Here is a 16,250-nt window from a genome sequence, read left to right on the forward strand (position 1 = left end):
TCATCCTCCTCTCCTGTTCTGTGTTTGGGATTATTGTGGATACACTGAACCAGGTCACTGGAAGTTCAAGTCTCCGGACACCGGAAACAGCTGAAACCAGGGATGAGTGTACCGTACAGCAGTGGTTCCTCACCTTTTGATTTCTGTGGACCCCCACTTTATCATTACTGGAACTAGGGGACCCCCACTGAATCATGTTAGGAAACCCGGGACCCCCCGCACTGTGTCATTACTGAAAGCTGGGGACCTAATCCGTTAATATTATTTACGCCCTACAGGCTACAGGAGGATCTTAAATACAGAATTATTCAGATATGTCTTCTACTAAGCCTTTTCAACAACAGAGTTCCAGTTATGGACCAAACCTTCTGTTTGAAGCCCAACGTCCTGAGGTCTACAGCAGGTTTCTCCAGTGAGGAGAGGTACTGGTAGGTCTCCAGCTACCTGTGAGTGGCTCTCCTGTGTGCATCCTGGCCTTCTAGATTGGAGCCTTTTGCTTGGTTGAATTAATAGAGGTATGCCAAACTGTACTCAATGAGAGCATCTATGTATTTGCAGGGCACATAAACTGATGTTTGAAGAAAAATGGTTGGATTTCCAAAATATATTTAAATCTGAGTTTTGAGTGATATATAATGTGGGGAGACTTATTACTAATATTATTACTTTCATGCCTGGGGCACTGCAGCGGTGGCTGGCATGTATTACCTAGTTAGAGGTGTTCCAAACTGACAAAGCCATTTTTTTCACATTACTGTTGGCAACCCTTACTAATGCACAAAGGTGGACACTACTAGTAATCTTTCATATGGTGACCACTAATGTAATCTTGTCTGATGTTGCCATTATTACAACACGAATTATAACAGTACCTCGCAGTGATTTTCATTGAACATAAGTAGCGCTGATTACATAAAGGGCTGAAGACCCCTGATTTACAGTCAGCACTTACAGAGAAGGGCATTTAAGCATCCTAAAATAGCCGTAAAGCAATGTCAGCACGTTAGATATGTCTGGGAATAGTCCTGATACCTGCCAGAAAGTTGGACAGGCTTTTTTTCAAGACAGGAGATCTAAAAGTCTAAATTTCAAACTAAGTGGTCGAAGGTGGCTGATTTGACATTGTCTGAGTACATCCTGTTTCTGTTAGATGTAGGCCCGGTATGAAACGGTTGCCAAAGTACAAACTGTCCCTCCAGCAGAGCCTTCCATTGAGCCCACCAAGTTGTCTGAGTGTGGGAGCCCTCTATCAGCCTGCAGTGCAGGCCCTGTGGGTTGTTGTGCCATTTACGCTCGCAAGCCAGGGAACATAGGCAATAGAGTCGGGAGGAGCCAGTTCCAGCTTTAACCTATGATTTGAGAGCTGGGGCGTTCCTTTCTCACTTTCTATCACAGGCATCCAATGCAGCCGCCTGACCGAGGTGGTGAAGTGCAGTTTCTCATTCAAAGTTCTTTCACATTACTTTTAGCTGGAGCTGAAGACCCTGCTCTCTCCTTGGTAGCTTCACTCTTGTCTGCCACTCGCCTCCCATGCCCTCCTGACCTGGAAGTGGAAGGTCAGACCCTCCCCCAGTCCTTTCTCAAGTCCTGTCCCTGAAGGTTTATCCATCTTCTTCTCTGCCGGTCACTTTTGGTGCAGCCGTGTCCTTCACTTCCACAAACTCGTCCTGTGCTTGTCACTGCAGGAAACCCCTATGCCTCACATCCATACCTTCATCCTGTGCCTATCACTGTGGAAAAACGCCTGCTCCTCGCCCCATCACCTTACCCCGTACCTACCTCTGCAGGTGAAACCCTGTCTATCTCCTCCATACCCTCATCCTGTGATTTTCACTGCAGGTGAAACCCTGTCCCCCACCTTCATACCCTGACCCTGAGCCTGTCACTGTGAAAGAACACCTGCCCCTCACCCCCATCACCACACTCTGGTTTTCACTGCAAGTGAAACATCGTCCCTCACCTCCATACCCTCACTCTGTGCCTGCCACTGCAGGTGAAACCCTACCCCTCACCTTCTCACCATCACCCTGTGCCTCTCACTGTAGTTGAAACCCTTCCCCTCACCTCCATACCCTCACCCTGCGCCTGTTGCTGTAAGTGAAACCCACACCACCACATTCTCACCTTATCGCTGCAGGTGAAACCCTGTCACTCATCTCCACACCCTCACCTTGCGCATGCCACTGTACATGCACAGCTGTGCATCACACCCTCTGCCTGTCGGTGAAACCCCGTCTCTCTCCATATTCTTACCCCGTGCCTGCTTGTGAAGGTGAAGCCCTATCCTCCTCGCCCTCTACCATTGTCTGCCACTGAAGACGTAGACCTGTCAGTCTCCCCCTCCCACTCCTTCAGAGCATATCCCTGGAGGTGAGGCCCTGTCCATCTCCTCCTCATCCTCACGTATGCCTGTCACTGTAGTTGAAGAAGCCCTGTCTTTCTAGTTCAGCCTCTCGCCGTGTCTGTCATTGGTGACGCAGCCTGTATGTCTTTCCCGCCTTCACTTCCACAGCGGGTCCCTGAGGTGAAGAAGCCCCTTCCCTCCAACCAAGCACACGCTGTGCCTCGATGCAACGGAGTTGCAGTATTTGCACACCACTTAAATATGTCGAAACCATTCAACACTGCATCTGAAAGGGAAATGGTGCTCGGGGGGGACTAAGTGCTTTTGTGGATGTGAATGAAAACAGCGCATCTAGTTTTTGATATCCGAGTTAAAAGTTACAATAAACTGTCATGACAGATAGCTGACAGGCCACTTAAGTGTTGACGGGTAAACACGTCGCCTGGCGCGCTCTTCTGATGTGATGATCCTCCGCTTAGGGCTTGTCTGCGGAAATCGATGCCAGGGCGGTAGGTGGGCTCTTGTGCCCGGTGGTGTTGCCACACGGTAGTCTGCTTGCTGCCCACTGCGACGAGGAGCACCGCGGGCGCCACCAGCGCGAGCGCACAGGCGAGACGCGGTGACGCTGCATAGATGTTTCACGTTTTAACCTATAAAGCTTATTTATATTTAATCAGTTCTTGCCATCAGTGCAATAAATGCCTTGTAATATAAAGTGATCGTGGCGCTGTTCGCACTCTATAAAACTAAACAAATAAATTAAATGATGCCTTCTAAGAAAGCCTCCCCTTTTGAAATAAGAGACGGTAAAGTGCATCGATGGCGTTTCTGCTGAAGGTAACCAGGAAACGGCGCGACAGGAGTTATGTTTGTCTAGGTTTTCCTTTTTTTGTGAATAAATGGCTGAAATGGAAAAGTTGCAGTGGCCAGAAAGCATCAGCTAACAGTGGCAGTTTAATGAAATGTGCTATGCATGACGTCAGGACATGTCTGTAATAACAGTATGAATTCTGCCAGTAAATATGAGGACACACCATTTTCACTTTTAGCTTTGTATGGGACATACTGAACAGTCCACTGTACTGAAGAGTATGTAGATTTTGCCTTTCACAGGTTTCATCTATTGGAAATGAACAGATAGGAGTAGGGTCCAGAAGTGGCATACACCTGTCATCTCTATACACTAGGCGTCACAAACAGGTCTTCAGCTATGCGGTGCAGTGATCTGTCTCTGTGAATCTCTAGATCTGCTGCAGTGTGGCACATCATGTATGGTGGGCATTGGTCACTAAGTAAAAGCCTATGTGAAATCGGCATTGTTTCTTGCTCTTCAGCTACCTTTTGTGAATCATCCATACAACCCTAAGGGTATCATGGCGTTGAGGGTGAAACTGCAGTGGGACAAAAATTTTAAGAAAAACAGTAGAAGTACTTCCTGGTCCTTAGCTGCCTGCTAAAGAATAGATGGTCAGAAGTGAACAAAACAAAGCCAGGGAGACTGTTTCAGGCTGAGGGAACCTCCTTCCTCCCATTCAATAGTCCTGATTCCAAGTATGCCATATAAGCATTTGCAATGCAGTGGGTCTTGCATTTGCTCTAGTTAGAGCTGTTAGTGCTGTAAATCCCTAAATGGACTTTTCTTGCCACATAAACTGAAAATTAAAAGTAAAAAAGTTGACATAAGCACCATGGCCGCCATGAGCATGAGTGCGAAGGAGAGACACCAATGGAAAAAGAAGTTTGTTCGCAGTCAAACATATCAGCAATCGTGCAATTATCCATGTAATAGGGGCAGTCTGCAAGGCAGTAACAAAACTGCCCTAAGGAGGAACAAACGTAAAGCATTTACCAATGATGTTAAAGGATTTTTGAAAAACAAGCCCACGAACGAGTGAAAGTGATGAGTGTGCGGTGGGCGTCGTTAAAAGCACACAATACTTAAATAGGTCAAAGGGCTTGCATGCTCAACCTAAAGAAGAGGTGCTCTTTGCCAATACCCCGGACAAAGTATTTACCATGTGTGATAACAAATCCAGTTCCAGGTTTTGTCTTTCGCAATCAGGCATAACATGTATGAATGACTCACCACAGCAGTTCCCCCATCCCCATATTTGTAAGCAGAATTGGCCTGTCAACATTTATAAGGTAAATATGTGGGTTGCTCTGCATGTCGCATCTGCTAAATACCCTATGTGGTAATTATCACATGTCCCAGAATTATAATCCTTGTATGAACTTCTGTTTGTGAAGGGATCAGAATTTACTGCTAAGGTCGTAATAGGTGCCACTTCCACCATATCTTGATGCCTCAAGCAGTATAACATCGCAGGAGCAGAGGCAGCATCTCAGCATACAGCAAGGTGGTTTGATGTAAAAAAGAGCGGGATCTCCTATAAACAGATTGAAGGAAAAGGAAAGGGAACCCTGAAGGTGATCCTTGAAGTCATGGGAAGGTAGAGGAGGGAGCATAAATTATTGTTGGTGCAGTCCTACTTACATGCACAAGTAAACAGCTGCATAATTACATTCTGCAACTTCTTGAACAGTTTCAGCGAACACTTGGAGGGTACAATTATATGGAGCAGCTATTGTCCCATCGTGGTCCTGCTGCTGTAGTTGACAAAATATGGTGTGAGGGGGCCAGAAAGTATATGATCTAGCATAGCACCCTAAGCTGAGACAATCATGCTTGAGTGGACTGCAAAAATATAAGAGATTTGAGGTTTGAGAAAAAGGTCTTTGTCTGACTCAAATTCTAGCTTCCTCAAACATTGACAGGCTGTAGTATCTCTCCAAGCTCACGAATAAATGGTGGGCCCTATGGCTTTGCTCTCTCATCACTACTTCTTTATTAGAATTGAGCTAAAGCCAATGGTGGACCTCCCAGTCCTAGCCCCAGACATTTTATTGCACAAGTTTCACTTATTGCTGTTGACTCTGCAGATGTTGCACTTTTTGCAATCCAGCAGCCTAGACACAGGTAGAAAGGAAAGGATCATCTTCAAGGAGCACAGACTGTACGCCCTGAAACCTCTATCAGCTCTCCTGAGGTGTGTCACACTCAAACTTTGTGCTATTGCTGCTATTGTGCACTGAGCTCTGCAAAACACGTCATTCACATAGTAGCCGGAAGTGGTGGGTGAGGGTAGTTTCCAGAACTTTTATAGAATCCAGTTCAAGACTGTCATTAGTGTGAACATCCAGCCTCTTTTTTTCAATGATGTTGTTGATGGTTAGAACTATAGAAGAGGTTTCTGATTGTTTTTAATGCCTCTTTGCCTCTCACCCCACAATGTTTATTTTGTTTGTGTAAAGGATGGAGCACGAGGCAGGGACAATGGCCTTCAATCCTTTCAAAACCTAGTTTTTCAATAAGCATACTAGGTTTTTGGATCCCTTTGCATTCATTCCCCTGTTTCTAGGTAATTACAGCACTTTTGAATTTATGGCTACATGTAGACTGATGTGGATGCTCTTATCCACCGAAGGAAGTGTATCTAAGACCCGAGGAAGAAGTCTGATAGCTGATACTGTAAGGCCTGATTGATTAGTTCAGACAAAAGCCAGCGTCTTCGTTCCAGATAAACACAGTGTTGTGGACTGGATTGACAGCTGAGAGACTATTGCTGCTGCTGTACAGAAACCTGCTGATTTCAACCAAACACAGCAGCTCAGAAATCTAGAATGCAAATGGTAGATCCAAACGGATCCCTGGCCAAGAGATTGCAGTGGTGCTACACATGTTTCGGCCTTCGGATCCAGATTTATAAACCTTGCAGTACAATGAAGCAGTGTCTTGTGTGAGGAGTATTAAACTTTATATTTGCTGTAAGAGATTAAAATAAGTTGATTTGGAAAGCTCTTCAAGGGTTCTAAAACAGTGAGATTGTAGAACTGGATGATGTTATGCTCAATAGCCAGTCTACTGCCTTACTGAACTGTGGTTTGATTTTGTAAGTTTCTATTAGATTCCATGCCCTACAAGATAAGTTTTGTCTGCTTCTTGTGCCACTGGAACCTTAAGTGTCGCTTGAAGACTTGTTGATGTAATGTTCTGATGTCCGGAGGTGACAAGAACAGCCTGGTGACTCTTTAAATCTGAGAGGTTCAAATAGCTTTGAGAAGCTCATGTAAGAATCTGCATTGAGTTATCAGGCACAATCCTTTTCATATCTGATCATCAGTAACCAGGGAGGGACCCAACAATATGCACACTTTCTGACTTTTAGTATTGTTTTCCAGGAAACAGTACATTTGTTTCTCTTGATGTCCAGTTGAGTTTGATCAATGATGTGACCCACAATGAAGCATCTTTTGTCTACCTTTAATGAAATCTGATGGGCTCCTTCGGGATCCAACACAAATGTAAATCTGTGTGTTATCTCATTATTTGAAATTATTACAATTTGCTGGGTTTTAGGGTGAGCTGTAAGGCCCTATGCAAGGAGGTCAATGACTCCTTAAAAGTACATCACAGTATGGTAGAACCAGAACAAGGCTGATTGTAAAAATATAGAAATGTGTTTTGTGACCAGTGCTTAATTTGTGCTGGTGTTTTCCGGTGCCCAGCACTGGCACTTATTTCTGAATACTGGCACCTATCAGGGGATTACATGACAAAGTGACGCTGTGTATCTAAACCTCTGCTCAATTTATCAGTGCAATGTTTACTTAAAAATGATAAAACTAGAATATAGGTAATGCTGGTGCTGGCATTCAGCAGTGGTGGCTGGGCTGTTGGTAGTGCCAGCTGGAGTGGACTCCTATAAAGTGCCTTGGGCCCTGGCACTTAATTATTTTACAAATTAAGCATTGGTTGTAACTGTGATACCAATATGCCCCATTTTTTTACAGCCTTATGTTAAATGATGGAGTAAAACCCAGTGGTAATGCTAGACCTGATTTAATTATTTCTTTGCATGTGCACCTAAATTGATCGGAAACTCATATTTAACAATCTTAACCTCTTATTGTTTCCTAAAGATTTTAACCTTAAGGGTTGACTTTAGACACCTTATTCCACTTTGGCCTGCCATGGCGATAGCATTTGTTCCATTACCCTGAGTAGCATTTGTTCCATTACCCTGAGTATTCGAGAAGTCTTAGACACCAGGAATCCCAGTGTGTCAGGGCACGGTCTGGTTCCCAGAATCTCTCCTCCACCCACTGCTTTTAGCACAAGGTGAAACTGCATGTTTTTTCTTGCCAAATTTCATGAAATTCCATACAAATCTTGCTTTAAATATTTTGACAGGATACCGGAGATTGAATCGAGTAGAAATGTCTCTAAGTGAAAAATTGTTCCACTCAAACGAGTCTTTCGTGGTATCTCGATAGATTTTTTTTAACACAAGATATGCGGCTAAGGTAAAATGTAATGAATTTTATGTATCACAAGATTCAGTTATTGTGCAAATATCAATGGCATAAATAAACTTTCTCTCTGACCTATCTTTTAACTGTTGCAATGTGCTATTTTTTGTATTGCAGGTAGAGCGGGAAATTGCCATCCTAAAACTAATAGAACACCCTCACGTCTTGAAGCTCCACGACGTCTACGAAAATAAGAAATATCTGTAGGTATTTTGACTTTCTGGGTGCAGCTACGGCTTAGGGACTGGAGTAGTGTTGTTTGTGTGTGGATTATGCTACTGTGCATCTGGTAGCCAAATAATGTACATTGTATCCGTGTTATCTGTGTTTGTCCTATCTAGAATTTTTAAGTAAGGGCTCGTTCAGAGGTGCATCTGTCGATAGAGACATTGTGCGATATCATAAGGCCCTAGGGGTTCTGAAAGGCCACTGGTGCCGAGGTAGTCATATGTGATTAATTTACCCTCGTTGGAAATATCTCCACATGCCCCTTTCTTATCCTTATTTTTTGTATCTCTGTCAGTGCCACTGCCTTCCTTTCTCCCTCTTTTCCACCTCATCTGTCTCATCTCATAATGTACTCTGTTGTTTTGTTCATCTTTTCCAGTTGTCCTTCCTTACTGAATTAGTCTAGCACATACTGTCTGCAATCTCTTCCCTTCCAGGTTTTCTTTTGCTTCTCCTGCTTACTCATCCCTTATTTTTATCTCCATTACCTCTGTGTCCTCTAGTCTAGTTCGTACTCTCGGTTGCAGTCTTTCCCTTATTTTCTAACCTCTCGCCAATACACATCAGTTTCTCTTTTTTATTTTTGCCGTACTTCTCATCATTCTGTTTTTCTGTGCCATCCATTTTCTCCTCTACTTTCTTACTGGCTCACACCTTCCTCTTTTCTCTCATTTAATTCTTCAATTATATTTTAAATATTTTTTATTTTTTCACTTTTTTCAACCAAGAGGCAAACTTTGCAATTCCATGGAATCTCGGATTTATAGCCTTTGGAAAGTCTTCAGCCTCATGCCATCCATGTTGCTGGAAATGTGCTGCTTTCAGTGTTATAGAAGATGTAACAAAATGCAGGTCGTTTGAATGAAACCCGGGATAAACAAAGGTACCTATCAATATAGTACTGGTTGAAACACCTTTCATTTGAATATTTCAGTAGCTGCTTAGATTGCAGAGAGTTTCACTGATGTTTCTGAAGCCACACAGCCCTCAGTGTTGGTCAGGTCCCAATATCTCACACATGACTATGATTGTCCACCTTTTATGTTCCACCAGTGTCTATCAGAACATCAGGCACCTTTTTAGTGATGATTGAGCCATCAAGTAGTCTTGATGTTTCAGTCTACTATTTGCAGTTGCGTTTTTCTGCTGCACTTGGTTGTTTCTGGCTTATGGCATCTTATAATTAGAGTTATGTGACACCAAGTAAAGTTAACAGACCATATCTCACAACCCAGGAGTCGCAGTAGATAGTTGTATTCACCTGATGAGCCTGCACTGCCTCTGTGGAGTTTCTTGACTTGTGTATGACTAGCACCTGTGAGACAGGGGCGGCAAGAGCCCTCGTGTCATGAAAGGGCAAGCTTATGTATTTGTGATTATTTATGAATATTGTGTTCTGTACAAGGTTTCCAAGTTGCTGCAACTCTTCACCAGCTTCTTGTGGTTTAGAGTGGATGAGAGTAACTCTAAGGCATATCCACTGTGCACTTGTGAGGTTCACAGGTCTTGGCTAGGTGTCAGTCCATGCAGAATAGGTGTGCTATGTGAAGAAAAGGCCATCAAATTTGTTTTTTGATGACATGGTGTATGTGGGACAGGTTTTTGTTCAAGGGTTCACAAATTAATTGAAGAATTGGAACTCCATTACTGGAGCAGAGGGGTTGTGCCCGCTAGGTCAGGTGGGGTCATTACTCAGGCTGTTCATGTTGTATTGTCATCAATACCAGGCAGCTTGTCAGTTCTCCATGAACTGGCTCTTTTATAAGCTCTCTGGAGGGCTGGTATGGTTGCCCTGGGCTGAAACAGAAGTCTTTCATTCAGTAAGGAGAGATCTTTGCAAGCAGGTAGACACTTCAGGCAGTCCAGCTTTGTCCTAATTGTAGTAAGACACACACCACACAGTTCTGCATGCATACCAGAGAACCCTCGTCAGATTCACTTTGGTGATTTGACTTCCAGCTGTTGGCTACCAGGTATGATGCCAATGCAGTTTGCATGCGCTCCTCACTGGTCCAGGTCTCAATGGAAATTAAGCATTTTTCACAGTTTAACCAGGACACTGAAGGACAACATTTATTTCACTTGCTTTCAACGTGCAGACCTTAGAGAGGCTGCTTTGGTAAAAGGGGACTGTACACGTATTGATAGAAAAGCCTGAAATGAGGCAACCAATTGCACATGTCAGTTTCAGCAGTGGCCAAAGGGAACAAGAGGTCAAGAGATTCAGACTATCCCTTCCAAAGAAAATTGCAATGTCATAAGTAAGCAAGGATTTCAGCCCTTCATTATAGCTTACTTACCACATGCTCCGAAGGTTATGGGCTGTATGGATCCCACTGTTTTTGTAATAGACAATACATTATAAAGAGAAAGGCGGTAGGTTGTAACCAAGCACACAATCGCCCAGATAGAGGTCAAGTAAGGTATCTCTCTTTCTCTCTCTCAAGGACAGACATTGGGGCACAATTAGTTTCCCCTACTTAGAAGCAGCTAGGATATTTATGAAAAGTGCTTAGAGTTTGAGCCTTGTGGACAATGGAAAAAAAGAGTTGAACAGGAAAATTTGCTGAGAAATAATGAAAAACAGAGTATAGGAGAGCTGCTTCCTAAAGCGCTATTCGTTTGTCCATAAGCTTCAAGTTAAATATTGCTTCAGCAGAGTATCAAGAACATAATGAGGGGAAGGGTGTAAATAAAAAAAATGAAAGAGGTGTTCAAATTCCCCAGTAGAAAGAAAATAGTAGAAGATACAAGTGATTTTCAGTGGAATCAAACTACTATAATTCGAAGTCTTAATCAGGGGTAGATAAATTAATCAAGGCAAATACAAGACTCGAAACATGCATCAATGAATGTCACCCATCCATGGCATGCCTGTATTTACCACCTGTTTTGCCAGCTATGCAACCATAACATTTATTAGTTTTTGACATACATTTGTGTCAGAAACAAAACGGCATTCTTCAGAAATAGGTCGAGAAATGTTCAAATCATAATTGTCAGGTTTCTTGTAGTCAGACCATCTGAGAATCCCTGACGTTCATAAATATGCATGGAGGTATCTGCTAAATGATACGCCTGTTGGAGGAACTGGTGTGAAAGCATGGAAAAGGGGGTCAAATAAATCCTGGACTGGATTACTCCTCTAGGGGGATTAATCTGAGTTAGCAGAGGTTTCTGTAGACTTCTGTCAGGGAACTTCTGAGAGGAAGAATTTAGAAAAATTCGAGGTAGATAGAATAAAGTAGTTAAGATTATGTTATGATAGTGGGACCAACAGGCTATGCGGACTGCTAGAACAAGGCTTACCCATTATAATGGTGGAAGTTGTCGTAATGAGTGAATGTCAGACCAGGATACCAGATGGAAAACGAGAAAACAACAAAGATGAAAAACAGATGAATGGGTGTCAACTAATGGGTAGCCGAGAACCACTGGAAATAAATGATAATTTATAGATGTTTGTTCCATCTGGAAAAGGCCTTAAATATTGACACCCCCACTAAAACTCCTGATGTGCTCGTCTCAAAACCAGAAGTGAGGATGTCAAGTGAACCTGTATTGTGTGGTCTAGAGTCTCCGCTGCCCTGTCTCCCATTCTCTCCAAGCCTTTCCAGCCCGGACCGTGATATCTGAGTTTCTTCTGATTCCTGACAATAATCCACTGGTACTACCTCCATGCCCCTGCTGCCTTCTGCCACCTTGCCTGAGTATTCCTTAGTTTGCTTTCTCCTGCCCAGTGCCCTTCCTTCCTTTTCTTCCGGCATAGCAGGTCTCACTCCTAGGGCATGCATGCAATGCAGCTCTTTCCCCGTCCACCTTCACCCTGAAGCGACACAATACACCTCACGTCTACTACTCCCCCCCCCCCCCCCCCCCCCCGGTAGAGAGATTGGAGCCTTCTTCTCCTGTGCCTTTGCAGAGTATGCCCAGCCTTTGTGTTTTGCACAGCGCACACATGCCTTCTTCTCTTAATCAGGAGCTGCTCATATCCTCCCTTTCTGGACCGGGTCCAGTGAATCTCCTTTTTCCCCCCCAATTCCCTAGCCAATCAGAGTACTTCATATCTTCTCCCGCAGCACATTACACAACATCCTGCCTTCTCCTCCCATTTCCGCTTAGCGCGTGCCCCTTCTCCTGTGCAGTGCTCCTCCGCCCTCCTCCGTGGCATTCAGTGAGCTTCCTTCCTCTTTTGCCCTACCACCACATCTCTACTGAGCACCACCCATGACCTTTGCCACATCCACACGGTGCCCGTTCGTCTTCTCTCGTGGCCATTCAGCGTGCCTCCTGCCTTCCCCTCCCACGCAATGTGGCTTCCGCTGAGCACTCTCGTGTGAATAAAACATCAACGCGATATTTTGGGATGCTAATGACTGATGGCAGCTGCGCTGGCACAGGCATGCCCGCCAAATGTTAATTTCACAAATCACGTTTGGCTTGCGGGGGCTGGGAGTGCTGTGGGTGTCTGGGAGGGAGCTGAAGCGCGCTCTTAATGTGGCAATGCATCAACCCCCTGCGACTTACCCTTCTCCGTAATGTGTTTGAGAGCGATCAACGCTCTCTGCTCCGCTGTCGTCCACTCCAGGGGGTCCCTGGGTCGTGCTCTGCAAATCCCCATCGCCACCGCTTCTGCTGGAAGGTAGAGACGGCCGAGGGAGCTGTGGAGGGAGATTTGAGCAATAATAGTGGAATTCAATGGGCATCCTTTCCTTTACTTAGAAAGGGTGTGATCTGAGATCAGGATTGGCAGCTCTTCATTGTGGCCTACACTTTCCATGGGCTGGGGTTGCTCCCTGTAGCAGGCTGTCTCGGATTTTTTCATTAGAAGACATTCAAACACCATACACGTGAAATAAAAAAGTGAGCCTGCGCCCCACCCCCTAACAGAACCAATTGTTCGGACAAGAGCAATCTATTAAAGAACTAATTCCACCTTCCTCTCTGGGTCAGAAATTTCAAAGGGCAAAACTGGCAATGAATTCAGAGCCCTTCCACATGGGATTTGACTCTCATTTTCTGCCGTCTTGCGCTGTTGCACATTGGGGTTCGTGGAAACTGACCCCTCAAACTACGCAAGAGGAATTGGCCAGGGATTCGGTGAAGGGTTAACTCATGGCACGCGCTCGAGAATGGGAGCAAAAGACCAGGCAAGCACTGAACTATGACAGAGTCATTGCAGCAGAGTAGAAAAGAACTCCCCGAGTCTGTGGGATCTGCCCATCAGAACTTCTACAGATGTAACACAGATAATTCAGAACCGAGAGAGGAGTTTTCTGGAAGGGCTCATCGTACCTTTCCCTTGTTTTTGATCATCAGACTTCAAAGTCCTCTGGTAGGATGAATCCGAAGAACAAGGCAAGAAGACAGAACGCTTACTTTGTTGTTTCCATAGTGTTCTGTATTCTTTGTTCTCTGTAGCGAATTTACATAAAGCTAAACTTACAGGTACCACAAACCAAAAAACAAGATAGTACCTTTTTTTTCTGTTTTGAGGTTAGGGCCTTCGTAGAACTTTTTGTCAGTACTGCTTCAATGCCCTCATCCATGCTGGTCCTCAGCCTTGTCCTTCCATTTCATTTTGTCTCCTGAAATCTCCCAGGTTTTAACTCTTAAGTGCACGCTGTGTCAATGTGTTGAGGCATACGTTTAAGTCACTAAGCATTGTTGAAGCTTCCCTTTCGATGGTCATCAGTTACAAAAAGGGCAGAACCTGAGAGCAGCTAAAAAAAAATAAGTGGGCTGGAGAAAGAAAACTGACCCGCAATTAAACCGTAGTGGTAGCCAGGATGGTAATTTAACTAAATGAAGCTGCAGCCAACAGCAGTGTTAAGATGGCACTGTAAACGGACTGGAGTTGAAGCCAGGGTCAGCATCGAGCTGGTGGCATGCTCACTATTCAGTTGAAGTAGATCAATATTAAAAATAGATGGTCCCCATAAGATTGGAGAAGTCTGTCCGCTATGGTCCTCTTAATTTGTGTGATCATTCACACTAAATGCTCAGACCACAGTATTTACGCCTTCCTCTAAAAATAAAAGCTTTTTTCAATCCTTACCTGCAACCTTCCACTCTGTAATTCCAGTACTAGAACCACACTTTCTCCTGATTCACCATATGCTATTCCAGCACTGGACCCCCACACAGTTCCAACTAGGCACTTTAAACCTGACCTGCAACACCTCACGTTTGACAGAAATTCTGACATACAAAATCACACAGATGCACCGTATATGTAGTTATTAGAGCACTATTTCAGCTCATGCACCAATAGCAAACTGCTGGGCAATGGTAAATGTCTACTGACCTCTAAGATGCAATAGGCAGTGTTGGAGGCGGTGCTTTCTGGCTGGCTGAGGCCAGTCCCTAGCCAGAAAGAACTCACCTCCCCCACCAGGGGTAGGTGATTGCACTTACTGTATAACCTGTGCTCACACTTGGTAGCTCAGCACGAGACCCACCCTAGTGATTACCCCGACTCGTTTATACACAGTCCTAGGGTGCACCCCAGTTCACAACGATCACAGAAATATGTACATACAGAGCAATGCAGCTCTTTAAATTAGCTCTGTGGCCTGGGCCACACATGTACAATCTAAGGTCAAGCATCTAAGTCGTCTGGCAAGAATTTGCATGTCTGGCAACACCATTGTACGGTGTAACAATCACCTGCAATCGCTCCTACACACTTACTCCACACCACCAAGTGGTGCCACAGATATCAGGGGGCTCATAACTTATGCACTTGCATACACTCGCTCCCAGCACCCTAATGCAGTGCACTGATATCCGGCAGGTTAGCTGTGACTGTGCTCACAGGCCCTTATTGGACCCCAAACCCTTCCTACACCCTCCAACTTGCCCTACTTCCCCTTACCACTAGCTGAAAATGCAAACAGCCTTTCCCTGAGTGCATAGACACTCTTGTTTAGGCACTCAGGGACAATATGGGGGAAAAAGAAGAGGTACCAGCAGAGCAGATAATAGTGAACAAATTGAGTTTTGGCCCCTCTCAGGAAGTTCACTGAGAGGTCTCTGCACCATGCCTTCCAGCGCTGGCCACAGGTCTGAAAAGTACAGGGCGGGTCGTTGGGGGCCATATGTTTGGTCGCAATGGTGCTCAGCTGAGCCAGGCACTCTAATGCACAATAGTTAGCAAATCCCGGACATCCCTGTGGGGAGGCGCAACGTCTGGGGCGTGATGACTGGAGAAGCCCCAGACAGTGTTGGTTGCACATGAAGAGATACAAATCCGCCCCTCCCTGGATAGAGACACTACGTCGGTTGCAGGATGACTTGAGTTGCACAGGACAATCCCGATCACAAACACAAAGTGCTCAGTGCCATACCTCCCTGAAATATAAGGCACAATGTCTGGTGCGCAATGACTTGAGCCACATCAGACAATCCGGTTAAATACATGAAAAGCATTCCACTCCCAAACCTCCCTGAAATGAGGCACAACATCTGATGTGGAATGTCTTGCATCGCACTAGATACTTCTGATCGCAAACACAGGGTGTTCAATGACTTGCGTCCCTGGAATGAGGCACAACGTCTGGTGCATGATGACTTGAGTTGCACCAGACAATCCCGATCGGCATCAAAACGTGCTCAATTTCGTATCTCCCTGGAATGAGGCACTACATCTGGTGCACAAGATCTAAGTCACACCATACAATCCTTGAGCATGTACACAAAAGATTACAGTTCTGTGCCTCCCTGGAATTAGGCACAACATCTGGTGCACTATGATTTGAGTCACACAAGACGATCTAGCTACACACACAAAGATGCAAGTTCAGCCGGGCCACATGAGGTGGGATACGGCACTGCTCCGGGGATGCCCACACCTCCGAGAGTCGTCACCTATGACAGACACCACACACAATGTGCATGCAGTTGGGAGTCACACAAGAGAAATGCAACGCACTTGACAAAGGGGGGACATGGGGATGACACTGCTCACAACAAACCAGCTGCTTATGCATGTTGGGCCCCACAATGAAGGGCTACACTCCTCAAAATGAGGGCAATAGTTTGAAGATACAGCACAAGGAAAAACTGGTCTCCAAATAGTATACTTGCTCCAGCGCTCGCACCGCTGCTGCCCGATGTAGTTCAGCCAAGGATGCGAGTACTTACGATGGCACTGCTCTCCAGATGACATCGGTCGAATGTGCATGTCCCTCACTGGAGGTCTTTGATATCCCTGAGATCTCCACGAGAGAACAGGGGGCACACCGTCTTACTCTTGGAGAGCACACTTCAGAGTGTCACATTGCAGCGCCCAGTTTGCCTAGGC

The 16,250-nt window shown here is 45.0% G+C and overlaps 1 protein-coding gene across 3 annotated transcripts in view; it reads left to right on the forward strand.

Moving 5' to 3' along the window:
- The window catches only part of BRSK2 (BR serine/threonine kinase 2), a 615,416-nt gene that overhangs the window by 335,535 nt on the left and 263,631 nt on the right, over positions 1-16,250 (forward strand). For all 3 annotated transcript variants that reach the window (XM_069223152.1, XM_069223151.1, XM_069223150.1), the window contains exon 3: positions 7,835-7,920. In XM_069223152.1, coding sequence (XP_069079253.1) covers positions 7,835-7,920 — 86 coding nt within the window. The remainder of the gene's footprint in view (positions 1-7,834; positions 7,921-16,250) is intronic.

The sequence above is a fragment of the Pleurodeles waltl genome, chromosome 3_1 (genome assembly GCF_031143425.1).
Source record: "Pleurodeles waltl isolate 20211129_DDA chromosome 3_1, aPleWal1.hap1.20221129, whole genome shotgun sequence".
NCBI classification, from domain to species: domain Eukaryota; kingdom Metazoa; phylum Chordata; class Amphibia; order Caudata; family Salamandridae; genus Pleurodeles; species Pleurodeles waltl.